Here is a 23278-nt window from a genome sequence, read left to right on the forward strand (position 1 = left end):
CCCCCCCCCCCCCGCCCCATGTTCAGAGCCTCTGGCTGTAAACTTCTCTCTTTGAAGCCACTGACTTCACTCTTCAAAGCTGAGAAGCCAAACAGAGGATTAATGCAGACGCCTTTTAAATGGAAATCAACCGCTGAGAGCTGCAGACCTGCAGACCTGCAGAGCACCCACACTTCAGGGTCTGAACCACGCTTCAGGGGCTGAACCACGCTTCAGGGTCTGAACCACGCTTCAGGAGCTGAACCACGCTTCAGGAGCTGAACCACGCTTCAGGGTCTGAACCACGCTTCAGGACTGAACCACGCTTCAGGAGCTGAACCACGCTTCAGGGTCTGAACCACGCTTCAGGGTCTGAACCACGCTTCAGGAGCTGAACCAGACTTCAGGAGCTGAACCACGCTTCAGGATCAGCTATCTAACAGTAATCCGTAATATTAACTAATCATTAACTGAAACTAGATGAGCAGCGGATTAATCTATGGGTAGATTAAACAGGTAATGAAAAATAATTTATGTATGTCAGAGGTCAGGATCAACAGCTTTGGAGATGTTTCAGCCAGTTTTTGCTAAAATCAGATAAAAACATTTTTATACCTGATGTTACTGCCTCCATAAATACTTAAGACCTCTGTGAAGGAAACATTTGAAGCTTTTTCAAGACTTTTCCAGACCTGCAGATACCCTGTCTTCAATCTGAGTCTGATCCCTAGTCAGTCTGTAAAGCAGCTGTGCATCCTCACCTGATCAACAGGTTCTCCATAAACCCTCAGACAGACTCGCCTACTTCATCTCACCTGGAAAAAGCAGCAGCGCTATGACAACCATGTTCTCTGCTGCTGAGGGAATCTCCAGGAGATGCAGGCAGATACCTCCACAACCTCCTGGATGGTCAGTCTCACACAGACAGACCTGTCTCCACAGAGCTGTGACTGCCCCATCATCAAGCTCTGGTGTGTTTGCATTTCTTTAGACCAATCAAAGCCTGGGCGGTGCTGAGCCCAGGATGCAGTGACGGTGCTAATGCAAAACAGTGTCAGAGAGGAGCTGTCATCAAAATGGCTGATTCCACGCAAAGAAAATGCCACAAAAAACATGACTGGATGATCCCGATCTTCAGTACGTAGGCTGCTGCTCAGAGGTTGTTGATGTTTACCAGAGTGAAGGGGATTTTTCACAGGCAGAGGAAGTGGAGAGGGAGGAGAACGCAATGGCCCGATGGCAGGTTAACACCGCAGCCTACATCACTAACTAGTCCACTAGACTACCTGATGGAGAGACTACTGAACAGGTAGTTCCCCTTTCCTTTTCACACACTACACCTCTGACTCAGCACAACTCTGACTGGGACTCCACATCAGAAGCCAGACCTGAGTTGTCTAACTCCGACCCCATCCTCTGAACCAGCTGTCTGTCAGACCAGCTGATATCAGACATTAACTGGACAGGAAGTAGGCTCCACGAGTAGTATACAGAGGAGAGCAACATTATTTTTAGTAGCCCAGTCACTGATTTTACCTCCCTGCTCAAGTTTTCAGATGACTCAGCAGTTGTATCAGCAGTGGACAGGTCACCTGGCTTGACTGTCCCATAGACCAAGGAGAAGGTGGTGGATTTCAGGAAAATCCGGTGAGTGCATCACTGCAGTCTGATGCGGCTCCGACTATTCACCCAACACATCGTACAAACAGTCCAACACTACTCAACACACTGTCTTCCAATAAGAAACACTACACAGGAAAAAAAAGCAGCAAACGACACCTGCTAAAAATACACACAGACAACAATATAAAAAACAAACGTATAAACAACGGTCAACCTGGTCCTGTTTGATTTACCCCATTGTCTTGACTTCCCTTGTGCTCTGTGGTTTCTAAGGTTTGAGTCATCTTCACGTTTAATGGAAAATGGTTTTCCTGTTTGCTTTATGCTGACATTTCTTCCAACACATCCAGAGTGACATAATGTAAATGTTAGAGGAGTAGAAAGCTTAATGTTGGTAGAAACTCATCCTGTTTTCCCTTAGTAACATCTCTGTTAAAGCAAAAACGTTTGTCCATTTTGTCCAATTCGATGTTCCCTATAACAGCTCTGTGTTGTGAGCGGTGTTGCCGTGACAACGTGAACTCTTCATGGATTGGCTGTTTCAGATGTCGCTCCAGAGGACGGCCCGCCTACTCTTGTCCACGCTGACAACGTATTCACCGGACATAGACCAGGACACAGCGCTGATAGAGGAACTACAGAGAGAAGGCATGGCTGTTATTAAAGGACCAGTAACTCATTATTTATACAGTGACATGTGGAGTCCCTCAGGGAGGCATCCTGGAACCTCTGATCTTTCTATTAAACCTTACTGACATTTACAGGAGAACATTATTCAGTGCATGTATTATCAGTAGGTACACTGATAAAACTTTTTCAAATTAACATAACTTTATTTATATGTCATGCAGAGATGTGTAGAGAAAACCAGCTGAACGTGCTGATGTGGTTTGAGTGTGTGCTGAAAAAACAGGAAAGCACACTCACTTGGCCTCACTATCCGTGAGTCGACGGAAGTCAGGAGAGACTGTTTTTCCGTATTATTTTGTAGATTTTCAGTGAACTAAACTGACTGAGTTTTGTTTATTGGATGGATTGGATTGGACTGAACTGAACTGATAACTTGGAAAACCTGAGGAGGATTTTTTCATTGTCATTTAATTTGAGTTGGACACATACATAGACTGTAAATAAATTTGGACGTAGCCTCTGTGACCTCACCCACGGGGTTCTGAAGAGCAATTTTGAAGCTCAGAGTGAGGTTTGCCACTGTCGTCATCTTGGCAGTGTCAGGGTGAAGGAATTTGGGGTTTTTTACTTTACTTTCTTTTGGTTTTCCTCAATATAATCTTTGAAAACCTATGATGTGTTTTGAGCAAAAATGGATTCATGTGACTGTATGCATGAAACCTTTGTAGGGTTTGATCGTCAATCAGATTTATAAGTCTGAACTGGTGGAAACCACTACATAAATAAATGTAGGGTTAAATTAGTAACAAATGCAGTAAATCGTTTGGCTCTGTCTTTAATAACATGTAGTTCCTCAGGGAAGTGTTCTGATGCCTCATATCTGTCTATTAAATCGTAAAGACTTATTATTTAGATTAAATAAAATCTTCCCAAAGTGAATTGTTTTGAATTGATTGATTCATGTATTGATCAGCTGATCAATACATGAATCAATCAATTCCTCAATCAATTCCTCAAGTTACCTGTGTTTGTCAGGTAGGCGGGTCTCCAGGTTGCCAGTGGAGACATTCCAGATGTAAACGGTACCGTCTGCTGATCCAGCCGACAGAAAGCAACCGTCTGGACTGAAGAGACAGAACGTCAGGTTAGACTGAGAGGGGTTTTACATGGAACATGGAACATGGACCGTAGGGGGATGTGAGAGAATTTCTAATCTCAAAAAGCTGACCAAACCCCACTGAGTTTCAACAAAATGTCAGTGTTTTTGGGTTCGGCCTGTTTGGTTACAGATCGATCCTCACACTCTTGTATTCAGGTTTTATTATTTTCATTATTATTAAGATATTTCTGTCCTCACTGAGAATGTGGACAACATCTAGCATTACCCTGTAAGTTATTGATGAATGAAGCAAAAATATTATCGTGTTGTGTTCAGAATTCAAACTAGGCATTACCAGCTGAATACAGTTTGGTTGGGCCTCACATGTGTGTGTATAGGCTTGGACTGGGTCTCAGGTTTAGGCTTCTACTATCAAAACTACGAAGAACTAAGTCATTGTAGTGCAACAGGAAAAGTCCCATGATCCAGACACAGTTTGTTCTCAAAGACTTCCTGCAGCTGCTTCACAGTAGACGCCTTCCAGTCGGGAGAAATCTGTTCTGGTCTGTATTAAAAAGGAGCTATTTTTAAGTTTTTGCTATTGCTACACAGCCAACATTAGCATTAGCAACTATTTATTACCGGTCTTACCAAGAGCTTCAGTCGTTGTTGTGTTAACAATACAAAAGGTTATAACACGTCTTCTGAAGTTTAAGTTTAATGCTGATCTCACAATATTTGATGCTGAACTCATAATGTTTCTTCTAGGCTGGTGAATAAACAGCTGTTAATGCTAATGTTAGCTATGTAGCAACAGCAAAACTTACATAGAGCTCCTTTAAAGAAGCTGGTCATTCTGCAGGTTTGTAGTTGACCTCATCTACATTTGGATGTTTTATCTGTTGCTGTCTTTAATGAACCTCCAGTTAAATTTACTAAGTTTTTACTCCTATGTAACTGTGCTGTATGAAAAGATGCTGTCATTAGGTGCTAATTCATTGCTGTTCAGTTTATTGTATTAATTACTGGTGTAACACAATCCTATAGTCAGTCTTTAGTAAGTCAGCTGAACATGGATGTGTGTAAGGTTTTTCTTTCTGTATGGTTGTACATTTTGTGTGGTTGTAAATTACAGTACAGTAACTGATCAAAGTACAATTAAACAAATATTTAAAATAAAGTTTCAAATAATAAATTAATAATTAATAGATTTCAGTCAATATTTTTGGTCATTAGGCTTTTAAGAATTCATTCAAGGAAATTGACAACTGCTTTAAAACTACATTATGACAGGTTCTTTCAGGCAGGCACATAGCACCTGTCCTGTGTCAGAATATCATGTCTGAGTTAGAACCAAATCACAGAGGGGTGATGTTGGTAAAATCAGCTGTTACCACACTAACAGCTCAGAGACTGGCCTCAGAGACAACCTAGCAGGGAACCTTCACTGCCTGTATGTTTGTGTAGAAACAAATTTATGTATTTAGTGTTTCTGCCAGAGAGCTGAACAGGCACAAAGCATCCTGGTCATGCTGTTGTCATGGAAACTGCAGAAAATGAAGCATGCAGCATCTCATCCCTCCTCTCTGTCTGTCTCCCTCTATTTTTATCTCTCTCTGTTTTCTGATGGAATTTTCTGATCACAGACATACTGATATGATCAGTCACAGAACCTGATCACCAATAAATAAGACTGAACTTGCTGAAACAACAAAGAACAAAGCAATCCCTCTGCTCTGTGTTTCACCCACTTATCCAGAATGTTTACATCAACACATAAATCAGGTCACTCAGAGCAACCAGGTTACAAAGGCAATCATACAACATGTTTACATGAACTGTAGCGGTCTGGGCCTGAACCATGAAGCCAGTTCTCCTTCGACTGGATCTCTTGAAGATTCACTGTCCTAGATCACCTGGATCCAGGTCCTGGTTATCAACCGGCTTAGTTAAGTCTGGTTTTAATAATCTGACTTCAGGCAGGAGGAGCTGTTAATGAGGAGAGATTCATCAGAGCCATGAATGAAGTGATGAATCTGATGAGGGCAGACTTTGAGAGCTGCAGGTTACTGTGGTCACTGAGCAGGAAGTGATGCTCCACAGGTGAAATGAAAAGACTGTGATCACATCAGTAGTAGAAGAACAAGCTGCAGAAACACTAGAGATGATAAAGTGTCAGTGAGAGCAGGAGTTAAACTGGTCTGTAGTCCAGAGTGTTTCCTGCTTCTGTGTCTGATGATGGACAAACTGAACTGCGATGAAGTAAGTGAGTTTATAAAATGTATCATTTCTCTATTAAAGACATAAGAGTTTAGTTTCATGTCCAGGTCTCAGTCTGCTCATGTTGTTCTGAGTCAGGCTCAAACTGTCTTCATTAACATCAGCTTTAATCGTTGTTACACAGCAACTCAGTGAAAAACTCAGTGAACTCAGGTTTCCAGTGATCTGATTGGTCAGTAGTCAGGCTGTTGTCAGGTTTTGAGCTGATCTTCCGCAGCACAGGTCACCATGGTGATCTATCCCGGGTAACCATGGTGATCTACTCCAGTTAGTAAGTAAGTAAGCCAGATTCGTGATAGCAGAAAACCTGAGTTAAGGCCATGGTTCAGGTCCCTGGCGATTGTGGATATGTTCACATGTAGCAGTAACAAGATCTCTGTCCCACCCCGGATCTTATCATGGAGCAGAAGTTTACTGATATTAACTGTAGTAATAATACAAGATGTCACAATCACAGAAAGAAACCAGGTCTCTGTAATCCACCACCTAGACTAAAAAAACAGAACTCACCTGATCACAGCCTTGGTGCTGTCGCTGCCACATTTGAAGCCCTCAGCTCTGACAGAGGCAGAAACACACAGTCATCAGTCTGTACCACTGTAACAGCTGTTCAGAACAAACACACCTGTTACACTGTGACGGTTCTACCTGAAACACATGCGGTCATTGCTCCACCTCCTCAGGTCTACCAGCTGGAGGCAGTCATCACGGCAACAGCTGAGCAGCTGGCGATGGTCGGAGCTGAGGTCCAGCGAGGTGACTTTACCCTGAGCAGGAAGTTCCTGAACACAGCTCACCGCCCTGAATCACAACACAATCACTTCAATTAATTTCATCAATCTGGTATTCATTCACACTCAAACTGTTTCCTCATTTACTAAACATTTCCTGAAACGGTTCCTGAAAAAGTTCCTTGGAAGAAGTTTAATTGGCTCTTTTCCAATTAATCACAAGCAAAACCTAAACCTTCTCACTGAATTGAACCTGAGACCAGATGCAGAGACATGGAGCCGCTCTGTCAGCTGAGCAGGAAAAAGTGTGACAAACAAACACTTCAACATATGTGAAGAATACAGCTTCAAAAAACAAATGTGTGAGGAATTAGTGTTTGTTTCCTAATGGAACAAATGGTGGATGAAGAAACTGTCTCTGAGCTCTGGCTTCATAATTTAATGCTGAAAACTGAGTTGAAGACATTTATGGATAAAAAGCTGATCATCTTTGGATTCTGGCCCGACTGTGATGTGTCTCAAATCAAAGCCAGGACCAGGTCTTTCCAGGACCTGTGAGATAATGTGTCACTGATTAACAGTTTCAGGTCGTCAGTAGTTTGTCACTTTTAACCACAGAAAGTAAATACAAAAACAGACTGTGACCTCATCATGTCACACTTCACCAGCTTTCAGATGTGCATTGACCAATTAGAGAACATATATGTGATGATGTCATTAGTTAACAGGTAATAAAACTGATTTCGTTTCAGACTGTTTGATTGGTTTTACATCATAATTTATCATGGAAAGTGTCATTGATCAAACACTGCAAATAGAATGTGTCATGATCATCATATTATTAACATCCAGCCAATGTCAGAGATGTTACTGTCCAATCAGGAGCAGGGAGGGTGGATGTTAGTGTGTGATTGGTGAACAGAACTGTCAATCATCTGCTGTGACAAACTCTGCAGGGAGGAGGTGTGTGTGTGTGTGTGTGTGTGTGTGTTACCGTGTGTGTGTGTGTTTGTGTGTGTGTGTGTGTGTGTGTGTGTCCGTGTGTGTGTGTCTGTGTGTGGGTGGGTTATGTAGGCTGAGCTGTTGCTAGGTAACAGAGGAAGACGAGGAGTCGCCGTGGAGATGGCTGGGAGGATGAATGAGAGGTGTCAGGGGGTCTAAATTGAAGCCATCAGTCACAGCAGTTGCCAACAGAGACACAACTCCACTGTGTTTCTGTTTCCACAGTTTCTATTATGTTTCTATTATGTTTCCAGTCCACTTGATAAACACAGGATATTTCATGTTTGCTAATGTGTTCGCTGGTGAAGCTGCCGTTCAGCTTGCAGTCAACAGAATCTATTAGAATCTGATTCCAATGATTCTACTGAAGGAAACTGAAGAAAAACCAAGAACAGCTCAATGTTACATCTGATGATGAAGTGGAGAGATGAAGTGGTGAAGGAGTGATGTGGTGAAGAGGTACAAAGGTGAAAAAGGTTGAGGTTTTGAAGGAATTAAGTGGTAAGGCTGTAAAGTGGTTAAGGACTGATATGTTGAAAAGTGAGTTAGTTAAGTGGTGAGGTGGTGAAAAAATGAAGAGGGAGTGAAGCAAAAATAATGAAAAGGTTATGTGGTGAAGCAGTGAAGGGGTGAAACAGCTGTAGTGAAGTGGAGAGAAATACAATGATGAACAAGTTTAAAAGACTGAGGTGATGAAAGAGTGAAGTGATGAAAGAGTGAAGTGATGACAGAGTGAAGTGATGACAGATTGAAGTGATGACAGTGAAATGATGAAGGAGTGAAGTGCTGAAAGAGTGAGGTGATGACAGATTGAAGTGATGACAGAGTGAATTGATGAAGGGGTAAAATGATGACAGAGTGAAGTGGTCAAAGAGCGAATTGATGACAGAGTGAAGTGGTGAAAGAGTGAAGTGGTGAAAGAGTGAAGTGATGACAGAGTTAAGTGGTGAGAGAATGAAGTGATGACAGAGTGAAGTGGTGAAAGAGCGACGTGATGACAGAGTGAAGTGGTGAAAGAATGAAGTGGTGAAAGAGTGAAGTGATGACAGAGTGAAGTGGTGAGAGAATGAAGTGATGACAGAGTGAAGTGGTGAGAGAGTGAAGTGATGACAGAGTGAAGTGGTGAGAGAGTGAAGTGATGACTGAGTGAAGTGTTACCTGGTGTCCCAGACCCTGATCTTACAGTCGTAGTGTCCACTGATGATACAGTTCTCAGAACAGACCAGGTCACTGCAGTACGACACCACTTCAACTACCTGCACACCTGCACAGACAGTTCCACTAGTCAATTAACAGTCACAGACCAGCCATTGATCAGTTATAGATCAGTCATCATTGATCAGTGTGACTCACAGGCAGCTCTGTGCAGGTCCCACAGTCTGATGGTTCTGTCTGCACTTCCTGTCACAACCTGATGAAGTGAACTGCTGAACCTCGCTGCTGTTACCTTCCTACTGTGACCTGTCAGAGTCAGCTGAGACAGACAGGTGAGAGAGAGAGAGAGAGAGGAAGGTGAGATAGAGACAGAGAGATAACATAATGTGTGTGTGACTCTCAGTATCAACAAGTACATTTATTTAAAGTATTAAAAGTAAAAGTAAAGTAAAAAGTATACAGTATGTATGTATGTATATACTCTGTATATATGTGTATATATACACACATATATATAGGAAGTATATATATACATATACATGTACAAACACACACACACACACACATATATACATAAAATTAAATACTGTGTATATTACAGTCTATCATTAGACTGTGAGCACCATGTTATTACTATGGCTGCTCAGGTGGAGCTGATTTAACTGTTTTATATCAGACTACAATTCATTATTTTCATTTATTAATTAACTGATTCCATTGGTTGTTTGGTTTGTAAAACTTAGTGACACCTTCACCATGTTTGTCGATCTGTTTTGTCCAACCAACAACAGAGTCAGAACCTCACAATGATTTAAATCGATTAAAATAATTCAATTAATTAAAGGAAAAACAGAAAATCTGTTTACATGAAAAATGACTCGAACCATTAACAAAGTCATTGTCATTAATGTTCTGTCAATCAGCTGATCAATTAATTAACAAATCATCCAGTATTTTCTGAGATAAATGAGAGGAGTCACAGTTACCTTGGGAACGGAGTCATCCAGTCGCCACAACAAGGCCGACTTGTCGTACGAAGCTGCAAGAATCCTCAGACCCTGAGAACATACATGAGAGTGAAAAACATCAGACTGTTCCTTTAATGAGTCTCATCAGAGTCAGAGCTCAAGTGAGTCCAGATTCAGGTACAGAGGTTTTACTCACCGTGGGGTCAAACTCGATGCAGGTGATCCCCTCTGTGCTGCCATCCAGAGTTCCTCTGTGGGTCAGCGAGCCTGGTGACATCATCATCATCATCATCATCATCATCACTATAACCATCAACATCATCACTATCACCATCACCATCATCATCATCATCATCACTGTCACCATCATCATCATCATCACCATCACCATCACCATCACCATCATCATCATCATCATCATCACCATCATCATCACCATCACCATCATCATCATCATCATCACTGTCACCATCATCATCATCATCACCATCACCATCATCATCATCATCATCATCATCATCACCATCACCATCATCATCATCATCATCCTCATCAGCTCAACATTCAACCTGATGGTAAGAATGAAAACAGCAGAGGTCAGTTTACCTGCTCTGACCTCCCACAGTTTGATGACCCGGTCTGTTCCTCCAGTGGCCACCAGGTCTGAACTGGAGCTGAACCTCACTGCGTTGATGCCTTGCTCATGGGCGTCCTGAGAGAGACAGGTGGACACTTTCAGTGTCTCATACATGTGCTGAATGTTTGAAGATGTTTCAGAGTCTTTTCTTCTTCAAGGTTTTTCTTGATGCATTATCACCTCTTGTAAACCACACAAACATTTATATAGTTTATATGGTTTGCAGGACACCCCTGCATACAGGTGTGTTGTTCACCTGTATGCAGGAGTGTCCTGTTGGGCCAAACCACACACACACACACACACACATACACAAACTACAGCCAAACCAGAGCCTGTCATAAAGAAACTCTTCTCCACTGCAGCTCCCTGAGACTCAACCTGAAAAATCTAAAACTGTTTTTACAGCTGATTTGTAATTTTTGGATTTCACTGGTATTAACAATAACAGAAAAGTGATTAAAAAAACATTAGTGTATTCTTAGGAAAAATTTTGTATAGATTGTGCATGACACAAATACATATCACACAGGACAGGGTGAGAGAGGGACACAACAACAACAACAACAACAACAACAACAACAACAACAACAACAACAACAACAACAGCAGCAAATTAGGCATTCCACAATCCCGTTTTTTTTGCCGCAGATACTGATACCGATCATCTATGAGTTTGATCGGCCGATCCACAGCCAATACCGATCATTTCTGTCATGCATTGCAGATGCCGTACATCTCACACACTTTGTAAAAGTTCCACACAGCTGACGTGTTGCTGACGGGAGGCGGGACTACACTGCACAGCAACACAGTGCTTCTCTCAGCCACAGACACCAGAGTGTTAACCACAGGTGTTCGGTTTGAAGGTGAACGGTGAATAGAAGCATTAATGCTGATCTACTGATCACTGGTCAGCCTGGTTCAGACATCATCTCTGTCACTGTGTTAAATACTCACTGATTGAGTCAGAACTGAACCTAGACCTGGTCTACATGTTGTTCTGATTAAGTGTGACGTCACTTCCTGAGGATATCATTATCTCACTCCAGAAATCCACTTAAAAACCAGAGAGAACAGAGGATGCAGAACTTCCTTCAGAATCCTCCTGTTTTCAAAGTTCCTCTCCCGACATGTTTTAAACTCTGTAAAACTCCTCTCCTATGATTCATATTTAGTTGAACCTGGTTTTCACATATAAAAACTGGGGCTGAAGCTCTTACTCTTACTTCCTGATTGAGAAATGTGGATCAGGCCTTGAGCCCCGCCCACCACTTGCCTGCTCCAGGTGGACAGGTGAAAGAGCAGAGAGCATCAAGATGGTTAGAGGAGGAAACATCGGAGAGACTCAGCCACATGTTTGAGCCTCAGTCAGACCCAGACTCAGATGAGGAGTCTGAGACCAGAACCAGAGACTAGCAGACGGATCAGAACGGTTAGCGTAGTTAGCATCTTTTATTTGTTAATGTTGTTTGTTAGCTTGTAACTGTCGGTGGCTGACACAGTGTTGGTGGTTGTTCTAATGCTAACTCTCTCTCTGTACTGACAATGTTTCAGGTTTATTGAGCCCCGCCCCCTGTCCCCACAAGTCGACAGGATTGGTTCCTTAGGTTTGTGATGTATGAAACCCTGGCTGTCTGAATCTGTGTTTATGAGACTGTCATTGGTTCACTGCAGACAGGAGCTGATCACAGCTGATTCGGCTGCTGTTAATGGGACAGAGTTACTGTAGGAGCCAAAACTTGTAGCAGAGCAAACACCTTAAGTCGACACGTGTTTCTTATCCTATTCACACAGCTCATTCCTACACCTCATGTAGATCACAACAAAAAAAGGGTTTTATTGATCCAATGTCCTTCATCCACAATAAAGTTGAAAATAAAACAGATGAACTTGATATAGTCCACAACTCGATCCACAACATGGTCAGAAGAACTGTGCGGCTCCACTCCGCCTCCCTTTTTTCTACAGAGCTTCTTCCAATTGCCACAACTTTGATACAGAAGTTCTGTTATGTCACAAAGTGTCCTTAAGTTTCACAATCTAGTGTGTTACTATCACACTGTGTGTTTATAGCAGTAACAGGTAAACAGATATAATTTCAACATCAAAATGTAGATAATACAAATAATATTTGGCTGCAAATAAAATTTGAATCTTATAGTGACTACATGTGAACAGATACAGGTTGTAATTCCAGGAGGAGAGACCAGGTGTCACACTCCTGATGCACAGTGTGTGTCTTTGTTTGAACTGTAAGATGTGTATTGAGTGTGTATGTGTTGTGTGTATTACCAGTACTTGTAGAGCTCTAGCAGGGACTCTGGCTGACAGGCAGATTCTTACAGGACACATCAGATCCTCCTCCAGACTGCAGACTGAGTGACCACGCCTCTTCCTGCTGACATCACCCCCCACCCCACCACACACACACACACACACACACACACACACACACATATAAATGCTGTTTTGGAGTAGCTGACTGACCACAGAACCCGCTCCAACAATAAAAACTCTTAGAGTGAGACCTGGACCAGGACTGGAGGACTTACTCAAACAGCTCTTTGATGGAAGAGAGGATTCTCGGGGACGTGGCCGACGCTGACCTGAGAACAGAGAAAAACCTCGTAAAGACTGTCAGAACATTAACACTCAGGTGTTCTCAGATGTATTATTCAGTCATGCTGACTTATACTGGTTATACTGGTAACTAAACTAGTGACCAAGTACTCTGCTCTAATGAGAGATATGTGTTTCGCTAACTGCAGCTGTATTATTAGAGTTAGCTGGGAAGACCTCACATCACAACACTGTTAAAAATAAAATGAACGTAACATAATAATAATAATAATAATATTCTTCAGAGGGATATTTTCCAGATATCAGACCTGAAGAGTCTGGTGTGTCTTGGTTCTGTGGAATCCTGGTCCTGGTTTTCCTTCTTTGGGGATGTGGATCTGGAGGTCGGAGCGCTGGAGGGGCTGACACACAAAACACACCGACATATTTACACTAAACATGATCATCATCATCACACTGAGGTTTGTCCACAGACATGAGACACTGACAAGCATCCGCTGTTTAAATTAAATTTAATTAAATTAAAGCTTGGAGGGATTGTCTACATGATGCAGATGAATGACATGGCAGTGGGTCTCAGGATCTCGTCACAGTGTGTATGTGTGTGTGTGTATGTTTAAAAAAAAGTCTTAGATTTTTTTCAATCAAAGATGTTGCATTTATATATCAGTTCAGTTTATTTCAAAATCTTTCAACCTTTTGTTGGAAAGTCAAAGTTGTTTTGTCAAAGATATTCAGTAATATTCCAATGAACAACATGGCGGAAAGGTGAAGTACTGTTCAGCGTGAAAACCACATGTCTCAGTCTTTGTGAAGTCACTGTTAGACATGAGACCAGGTGGAACATACCTGTCTATAGTGACCTTTGACCTGGCAGCAGTCTGCAACTGCTTCTGCAGGTTCGCCTCACGAGCTCTGATTGAAACAAAGAAACGACATATTAACCTCACAGCACAGTGTGCAGGTGTGATGATTAGGTGTTTTCAGATGTGATGAACAAGTGTGTTCAGCTGTGTTTAGGTGTGATGAACAGGTGTGTTCAGGTGTGATGATCAGCTGTGGTCAGGTGTGATGAACAGGTGTGTTCAGGTGTGTTCAGGTGTGATGATAAGCTGTGTTCAGGTGTAATGAACAGGTGATTTAAGGTGTGATGACCAGCTGTGTTTAGGCGTGATGATCAGCTGTGTTTAGGTGTGATGAACAGGTGTGTTCAGGTGTGATTATCAGCTGTGGTCAGGTGTGATGAACAGGTGTGTTCAGGTGTGATGATTGGCTGTGTTCAGGTGTAATGAACAGGTGTGTTCAGGTGTGATTATCAGCTGTGGTCAGGTGTGATGACCAGCTGTGTTTAGGTGTGATGATCAGCTGTGTTTAGGTGTGATTATCAGCTGTGGTCAGGTGTGATGAACAGGCTGTGTTCAGGTGTAATGAACAGGTGTGTTCAGGTGTGATTATCAGCTGTGGTCAGGTAGGATGAACAGGTGTGTTCAGGTGCATTCAGGTGTGATCACAAGATGTGTTCAAGTGTGATGATCCGCTGTGCTCAGTTGTGATGATCAGCTGTGTTCAGGTGTGTTCAGATGTGATGAATAGCTGGGTTCAGGTGTGATGATCAGCTGTATTTAGGTGTGATGAACAGGTGTGCTCAGACATGATGATCAACTGGGTTCAGGTGTGATGAACAGGTGTATTCAGGTGTGATCAGGTGTGATGATCAGCTGTTTTCAGGTGTGATGAACAGGTGTGCTCAGACATGATGATCAACTGGGTTCAGGTGTGATGAACAGGTGTGTTCAGGTGTAATGAACAGATGTGTCCCTAGTGTGATGATCAGCTGCGTCCAGGTGTGATGAACAGGTGTGTTCAGGCATGATCAACAGGTGTATTCAGGTGTGATCAGGTGTGATGATCAGCTGTGTTCAGGTGTGATGAACAGGTGTGTTCAGGTACCTGGATTTGCGTTCGTTGCGGCTATTCATGCGGGCAGCGGCTTGCTGCTTCAGGTGGATCATGTCCTCCAGGAGGTGTCCTTCTCTGACCTTCTCCTCCCTCAGTCTTGTCTCTGCCTCTCTCTGTCGCTCCAGTAAAGTGTCGTACTCCCTCTTCAGCGCCCTGTTCTCCTCCTGAACCTGCTTTACCTGCTCCTGCAGCTCCTGGCAGCCATCAAACACACCTGTGAACCGACATTCCTCCTCCGCCAGCCTGATGAATGAGAGAGGGGGTAGGGGGCAGGTGAATGACTTAAGGACTGATGTCATCAACAACAGGGTAAAGGGTCAGTTTACACAAAGTAAAAACCTGACCGCCTCATTTCTGTCAGGCAGCTTTATATGTCGAGGTTTTCAGATTCCTGCCTCCACATCAGATGAGACATCAACATCTCTTTATAAAATAACTAGACCACTGACTACATCTGGCTTTTAGAGAATGCCATCAAAATATTTTAATAAAACTGTCAGAAAACAGTCTGATTATTAAGGTCTGATGATCTGTGAGGATATCTGGAAATGTTATATTAAATATTTAGGAATATATTTTCATATTTCTACATATCTGTGAGTAGCACCACTAACAATAAAACCACAGCTATTCATCAACACCTGTGTGTGACTGATCTAACACCATCAGCAACAAAGGGCTGTGGCAACAGACCAAACCACAGCAGAGCTTCTACAGCTGGACACACATGGAACTGGGATGTGGATGCAGATGTCACGAGAACAGGCCACACCTGGGGACAACGGGACAGGTCGGCTCAGGACCAGGATGCCTGGAGAACCCTTGTTGACAGCCTGTCAACCTGCCTGTCTCAGGAGGGCTGCAGTGGTTTAGTCAGACTCTTAAGACTTCGAAAAGACTGAAGTCTGACACCCTCTCCCATCTAAAGACAATGAGTCATAAGTCACAAGTTTGTAAAGACTGAGGATCCTGCAGAGTCACTAAGACCCATTTCAGATTACTTCCCATAATGCTCCTGGTTGTAATTTACAAGAAGAAAAACAGTTTTTTGTGCCTCTGACAGTCAGAGCCGGAGCCATATTGTTTTCAGGTTCCCCGTTCATTCGTCTCATTCTCGTGAACATGATACAACACCTTGAGGGAACTGCTTCAAATTTGGCATAAACATTCACTAGTACTCAAGGGTGAACTAATGAGATTTTGGTGGTCAAAGGTTAAAGGTAAAGGTCACAGTGACCTCACAAAACACCTTTTATACTTTTTTATATAAATATGGCAGTAAATTACATGATGGCTGCAAACAGGCATCAGATCCTTTATGGGACAGAACACTTTTCTGAGATCAGATGTAAGGAGAGAGATCACTTCACTTCAGTATAGTTTGAGTCAAGCATCAACCTCCAGGGCTGAAACATGAAGCCATCACTGAGGAACCAAAGCCTGCAGTTCCTCTAGTGACCACTAGAGTCTGGCTCCAACAGTGAGCCAATCCCCATAGACTCCCATGTTAAAATGTCCAACTTTACAGCAGAAATAAACATGTTTACGGCCTGGTTCAAAAACTGTTTTAGTCTCTACAGCTAATTTCCTCCTTCATGACGACTGTTTATATAACTCACCTGTTTACATTTTATTAAGGCTTAAAGTTATGGAGAGTTGAGGGCGTGGCCGCTATGAGTGACAGGTGGATGAATGTATAATTGCTACAGACCCACATGCACCGAAGTCTCAGCTCCACACATGGCCTGCCTCTTTGACCATTTTTGGATTAGCTGGGAGTTAGGGGCGGAGTCAGACACTGCCAAGATGGTGACAGTATAGCAGCTCACTCGATGGATACGTCCATCTTTATTTACAGTCTGCGGTTCTAGTTGGAACTGTTTCTCCTGTTTCCTGACAGAATGTGTGATTTAATTTGAAGAAATAGTTGGAATATTTTGAGAAAAAAGATCAACAACACAGTATTTTTTAAAACTTTGTTAGGGTGAGTTACAACAAAGTATTATGATTTTACTCTTCAGTAGATCCACTGTTTGACTATAACCATTTCTACTGTTGATGGTAGTTTTCCAATTAAACATTTACAGGGATTTTGTTCGTGGAAACAGGTTTAGAAAAATAATTTTCAAATGTTCAAACTTTTGATTTGGAGGATTTTGTGGGTTACTTAGTAGAAAATCCATCACTAGAAAAACAACAGAGAAGTAAAGTGGGTGATTAAATGTTCTGTCATTTAATCATTTGTCCTCTTTCATGGCTTAATTTAGCTTCTCTGTTCGCTCCTGTGGAGACAGTGATGTGTCTTTAACCTGAGAGCAAGAACCATTAATCAGCACCTTCACCTGCTGACACCTGACTACGTTGAGCCAATCAGTTGAGAGGATCCACCGTGACTGACGCCTGCTGCCAGTCGTGTTTTACCAGCAGCTCATCTGAAACAGCCTGAGACCTGAGTTGAGTCAGAGCTGCAGCTGACAGGTGAGCTGACAGGTGAGCTGACAGGTGAGCGGGTGCAGCTGTGTTACTCACCTGGCATGCTGCTCCTCCAGAACACATTCTTTGATTTTAATCTGCCGCTGCAGCTCCACCACCTGATAGGCCAACTGAAACAAGACAACAGAACAAGAGTGAGGAGGACTCTGTCCTGGTCATGTGTCATCTGACTCACAGGAGTTTATTCACACAAGTGTCTTTTCATGTTCCTGTTTCCAGGCTACATCAGTCTGAGTTCAACTGGACTGAGTTCAGTCCAGTATGTGTTCCTGTATCAGGTCTGAAAGGGAGACGTGAGCAGGTGCATGCAGGTAAAAACAACAGGAAGGTTTTGTAGTTAGTTGTCTGAACATCATGATCCACCGCGGCTGATCACAGCTGATTCAGTCTGACCACAGAGCAGTGAAATGGTTGATGAAACTAATATGGTCTAAAAAACGAACACTGACCGAATCTATGGCAACATAGATACTATATACTGTATACATATACTTACTTTTTTAAACGCCCCCCCCCCCGTACTGTCAGTGCACAGTGTTTTTATCCTCACATGTCCAGCCCATCAAACATCCTGGACTCATTGATTAACTGCCACTGGATCCTGAGTCCCCTTCAGACTGGTTTCTACTTCAGCTGTGACTCCATGTTTACAGATTTATCAGAAGCCGGAGTCGATCACGCCTCTGTCAAAGATGCCTCAACCTGGGTCAATTATTTGTAGATCAGATCAGCATCAGTGTGTGAAGGTCTGGACAGCTGCAGGGTCCATGTTGGGACCTGTCCTTTAACTGAGATGTGTTTCCATGCCTCCTCTGTGAATGGTGAGAAATGAACTACAGCAGAAGCCTCTCTCTGGTTGTTGAAGCAGTTTTTCCCTCAGTTCTGGATTTCAGAAGTCTCATATAAACACTCTTGAGGACTGGACTGGACTGGACTGGACTCCACCACATTATACAGACATAATAACCTTGGGCACTGATTCATATCCAAACTAAAAAAGAAATGACTCATCTTGGCTGCTCAGGTCCGGACTGAATGGGCTCCATTGATTGGTTGACACCTCTCTCTCTCTCCTTTAGCCAAGTGAATCCTCCATGAATAAATAAAATAGAACCATCTGGAGAGTTCTAAAACCAGGATCTGAGGTTTACATATGTAAACATGTAGTCCAGACCAGGACCAGGACACTTGTGTTCAGCTTTCCACCACATGTTGAAGCGATGGTGACGAGGTGATACTTTACAGCAAATACACACATTTAAATGTTGTGTACACGTCTTGCTGTTGTTTAGTTGGAATTGTTGTGTGTTGTTGGTTGTTGTCAGTTCGGTTTCTGCTCTCACCTCTCCTGTAGTCTTCTTCAGCTGGTTGTTTTGGTGGAGCATAGAGGAGATGGAGCTGCTGCTGGCGGAGGAGGGATGCCTGAATGCACGAAACAAACATAACCTCAGCATCATCACACAAACACACACACACACACACACACAGTCTGAACTTACTCTGTACAATGTGTGTCAGAGCTCAAGTGTCTCTAGGTGAGTTACCTGACAGAGCAGCTCAGTATTCCTTTGGCCAGGCTGGTTTTCTCCAGCAGCCGAGTGTCTGAAAAGAAACGACAAACACGATCAGTGAAGTCCTGATCCTGATCCAGGTCCTGGTTTCTACCTGACCAGTGATCTTCTGCCACAGATAACAACACCTCAGCTGTAAACAGTTGTGATCATTTTAAGTCACAAAGTCCCAAACACAGAAAAAGTACAGCAAAAACTCAATATTAAATTAAATATTGAATTTCTTGCTAGTTAATGCAGTAATGCTAGTAATGGATGCTAGCTTGTCAACAACAACTGTAAGTTATGCTAACATTAGCTAGAGAGCTATATGATGAAAAATGAAATAAAATAAACATAAAAAAACAGAGACACCAAACTCCATTCAAAATGTGACACAGTAAAGATTCTGTGTCTGGTTTTTCACATTTCAAGTAAAAATCTGTTTAATCTTGATTGAAAAACACAGAATGGGAAAATAAACATTTTGCTCATTTTACTTTAGTGTCTGATTTGATTTTAATTCTGTGACAAAAGTTGATTCTTTAGCTCTTTTAAGTCAAATGAAATCAGTTCTTTAAGCTAATTTTTCAGAACAACATGCTTTCCGACTTCTCCTGAACCCAGATAAGCTTCATAACAACAACTTTACTTAACGGTGAGTTTGAACCTTTAGTTTGTATCAGTGGATATTTCCCTGCAGGTCAGAATAATGTGATCAGTGGTTTCTAGTCATGTATGATGATGGAGCGAGATGTTTCATGCGTCAGCATCATGCTTCCCATCACCAGCTAACAGTGTGCAAACAATAAAAGCAGCTGTGACCAATAATATAATCTGTCACACATGAGTCACCTCTCAGAGGAAGTGGAACAACATAGGGTTTAGTTTTCTGACAACTTCCTGTCTCCGAATGGCAACAAAATAAAGGAACTTGTTTAATGTGAACAGAGTCAGTCAAAACATTAATGTAACCTCTGATAACTAAAGCTGGATGTATGGTGGATGCAAGGCGTCAACACAAGTCTCTGTAGATAGAGTGAACAAAGCCAATGATACATCAAGTCTGTTGAATAGTTAACAGGAGTCCTGTCTGCAGTAAACCTTTCTGTTTATTGGAATGGTAACCAGTTAGGACGTCTCTGAATCAAACTGTGTTCACATCTTCTATTCTATAGTTTTTAATGACAATGCTCAACTCCAATTTAAAAAAATCTATTTGCAACAAACTTTGCTTTAACAGGTGTGGAATCAAACAGGATGCCTCTGAGCCGAACTCTATTCAGAAAATATCAGTTTATTACTGGATGATGATCCTAATGTCACTGTATGCAGAGTTTATGAAAATAAAGAATTTCTAATTTCAGGGTGCCAAATCAAAATCCTCGGCTTCAGCTTTGTCATTAAAAACTATAAAAGATTTTTGAACCCAGTTTGGTTCAGAGATGTCCTACCTGGTTACCACTCTAAAAGACAGAGACAGTATGCTTGTTAAGTGGGATTTATTCAATAGACTTCAGCCAGAAGTTCAAAAAAATGTAATTCATCATTGGCATTTTGATTTCAGAGCTGACAACTGACACAATTCAATCTCAGCCTTGTGATTAGAAATCATTAACTAAACTGAGATTTTTTTTGTGGGGTTTGGTTTCAAAAATCACATTTACAGGATTCTTGTTGTTACTACCTGGGATTCAGACCATAACAGACATAAAATAAACTAAACACAGTTCTTTTGGATTTAGTTAGCTATCCTAGTTTAGTCCTGATGCAATAAATGTCTCTGAACCAAATTCTATTCACAAAACCTAATTGGGAAAAGTTGAATAAAGTGAGATTATTAAGAATAGGAGTTTGACCCAACACCAATTGAAGAACTCTACAGGAGCGAGTAGCGTAATAAACCTACAGACAAATTTAAAGGGAAAACCAACATAAAGTGTCTCAGTAAGGTGTTGTGTTGCTCCAAGTCTCTGAACTCTACTGGAGGACGAACCATTCTTCATAATTATATTCCATCATTTGGTGTTTTGATCTAACATGTCGCTCCAACATCTCACATAGGTGTTCATCTGGGTTGAGATCTGGTGACTGTGAAGGTCACAGCATATGATCCACATCATCTTCATCAGACCATCAGTGGCCCGAGAGACAATGTCATCCTTTTTCTACACTCATTTTTCAGGTTTTTCCTTAAATTTGTCATTGGCTGTGTTTTCCCCAAGGATGACACCAGGTAGCATTTCTTTCTAAATAAAGTTTGGCTCAGCTCAGTTTAAAGAATCCTACTGTGTTTTCCATGAGATAAGCAATCAGGTAGAATATCTGTGAACCAAACTCCACTCGGAAAACATCACTTTAAAGTTGGATTTTTGATTTCAGGGATGGCAACTGAAAATACTTTACTGTAACTGTAATTACACTGTAATGATTAAGTGATAAATAAAGTGCTACTTTACTTGCCTTGACCGGAGTAAATTCAGTTTTTGTTGTTAACTAAACTTCAAACTATTAAATAAACTGATTTCCAAATGGAGTTTGGATAAGAAAAAGGTTAACTGGGTTTTCCATTAGTTTGTAGCAACATAAATGTGGAGCACACTGAGCGTGAACTGAAGCCAGCCCATTGTAGCTGTGTTCAAACAGATAGAAATGTACTTGTCCGTCGTACAGAAGCGGATTAGATCCTGGAACATGACGTGCTGACTCAGGTCTCGGTTCTTCAGCTGACGGACGATGTCTCTCTTCCAGGTCTCCACCGACCTGCCGCTTCCTCTCGGAGCCAGGACCCGGCCGCTCCGCTCCGACACCACGGCTGAATCTGTCATGACACCGCGGGAGTTGACTGTCACAGCGGCCATGATGCCCGCGGCCCGGGCTGCTTGACGCTCTGTCCGCGCTGATAGACGCTCACGGCCCCGCCAGATGTTACAGACAGCTCGGTAATAACGCTCCGGCTCCTCTGACCACCGCCATGTCACTCTCCTCTTTCCTGTTGTTGTTGTTGATGTTTGTTTGTTTTCTTTTCAACTTTTTCTCTCTTCTGATTCGTCATTCTGACGGGGGCGGTGGCTCATGCTGCCAGCTGCCGGGTGTGTTAGCCAATCACCGCCCGCCTTCGCGTTTCCTGTTTTGACTTTAAAGAATTAAAAAAATTATACAAATGCAGCCCAAGGTACACACCACCTGAAGATTTGACCTGTTTACGTCATCATCACTAACTGATTTCTTTTCTGTAACGTAATGTTGAATGTGCAGAATCCCTGAAGTCCCAAAATGCTGATTTTTTTTTTTAACAGTTTGTTTCAACGTATGAGGAAGAAAGACAAAGATTCGTCTGTTATGCCTGCAGTGAACTTGTGAGTGTTAACCTGAGGCCTGTACGAGGAAGCAGGATTTGAGTTTATCGAGGTAACTTCAGGTTTAACTCTGAGTTTTCAGTCCTACGACGGTGGTTCACTTGTTACCATGGTAAATTACCATGGTAACTTACACTGAACTCCTAACCTGCTCAAGCGCAGGTTAACTTTGAGGATCAGATCAAAGCCTATCATCCGCTAAACTACTGACCAATCAGATACCTGGAAAAACGGAGTCATCATTCATACAGGATCCTGACAGGGACAAAGGAGTTAAAGTGAAATATAGTGATCAATAATAACGAACAATAAAAAAGAATTTTATGGAATAATTTTCCTGTTCTTCTTAAAAAAAATGCTCGAGTGTTTATCACGCTAAATAAATAGCTTATATAAAAACTTATAGCTTCATTTTAATTGAACAAATGTTCTTTAATCCGACAGGACTCCTGACAGTGATGAAGCTTTCACTCTCTTCTTTATAATAACATGAGGAGACTCTGTGACCACAACTGGAAATAAAAACCAAACCTCTGATGTCTTTGATTAGAACAATTAGCCACAAGCTGTTAATTATTTCCATGATTAAAAATGAACATTTCATACGGTCTGACTCATCAGACATCAACTAGTCCTCTCCTTTTTTCTTTCTCTCCTCTTTGCAGCAGAAAGTCTGACATTAACTTTAAATGTTTTCTCTGCATCACGTTCGTAAGTTTGTTCATCATCAGACAAAAGAGCGAAAATACTCAAACGCAATGTTAATTCATGCACTTATTTACAATTATAATATTAAGAACTTCATTCATGGTTCAGACGTTGTTGCGTATAACTAAAAACTCCGCCTCTTTCACAGGAACGCGCTCGTAACCGGACAGGTAAACCCAGGGTTAACTGAGCCAGTTGGTAACCAGCTTCGTAGTACAGGTTGTCCAGGAGGGACAATGTTAGGTTCAGTTAACCCAGATAACTAAAAGTTATCCTGGCTATGTTGAACTTGCTTCGCAGTACAGACCTCTGGTGTGAAACTTTCAACCAAATTCCAATCCAAAAACATCATTTGTTTGTCAGATGTGTTTCTTGTGGATGTACACAAAGATTTTGTTTTTGGCCTATCTCTTTAATCAAGACTTAAAAATCAAATTAAAAAACTAAAATTAAAAATATCTTGTAAGAATTAGGGGTTCAGTGTGAATGTGTAACATTCATACAACACATTTGAAAATTAAT

At 41.9% G+C, this 23278-nt stretch overlaps 1 protein-coding gene across 2 annotated transcripts; it reads right to left on the reverse strand.

Annotated features, from left to right (window-relative positions):
• Nucleotides 1-12: 12 nt before the first annotated feature.
• On the reverse strand, nucleotides 13-21779 carry atg16l2 (ATG16 autophagy related 16-like 2 (S. cerevisiae)). 2 transcript variants are annotated; one of them, XM_023417562.2, is made up of 18 exons: nucleotides 21361-21779; nucleotides 18684-18741; nucleotides 18483-18561; nucleotides 17176-17249; nucleotides 14638-14889; nucleotides 13537-13602; nucleotides 12996-13088; nucleotides 12660-12713; nucleotides 12400-12502; nucleotides 10074-10179; nucleotides 9664-9734; nucleotides 9486-9557; nucleotides 8698-8818; nucleotides 8503-8608; nucleotides 6260-6412; nucleotides 6122-6169; nucleotides 3255-3356; nucleotides 13-2237 (listed from the first exon to the last, which is right to left on the reverse strand). In XM_023417562.2, exons 1-18 carry the CDS (start codon nucleotides 21548-21550, stop codon nucleotides 2144-2146), a joined length of 1842 nt encoding a protein of 613 aa, XP_023273330.1. In that variant the 5' UTR covers nucleotides 21551-21779; the 3' UTR covers nucleotides 13-2143. The 2 variants fall into 2 exon arrangements, with proteins under 2 accessions (XP_023273330.1, XP_023273329.1); XM_023417561.2 differs by having other exon boundaries at nucleotides 12400-12505; nucleotides 21361-21778.
• Nucleotides 21780-23278: the final 1499 nt, after the last annotated feature.

The sequence above is a fragment of the Seriola lalandi genome, unplaced genomic scaffold (genome assembly GCF_002814215.2).
Source record: "Seriola lalandi dorsalis isolate HSWRI2012SDOR001 ecotype SW California unplaced genomic scaffold, Sedor1 jcf7180002054575, whole genome shotgun sequence".
NCBI classification, from domain to species: Eukaryota; Metazoa; Chordata; class Actinopteri; order Carangiformes; family Carangidae; genus Seriola; species Seriola lalandi.

Bases quoted from the DNA above. Each gene is read 5' to 3' on its own strand.
- atg16l2 (XM_023417561.2), bottom strand. From the start codon at position 21,550: ATGGCCGCTGTGACAGTCAACTCCCGCGGTGTCATGACAGATTCAGCC. The intron at 10,180-12,399 runs GTAATACACACA...TGTCTCTCTCAG, and splicing joins CTAGAGCTCTACAAGTACTG to GACGCCCATGAGCAAGGCAT. The intron at 8,609-8,697 runs GTGAGTCACACT...CTGTCTGTGCAG, and splicing joins GGACCTGCACAGAGCTGCCT to GTGTGCAGGTAGTTGAAGTG.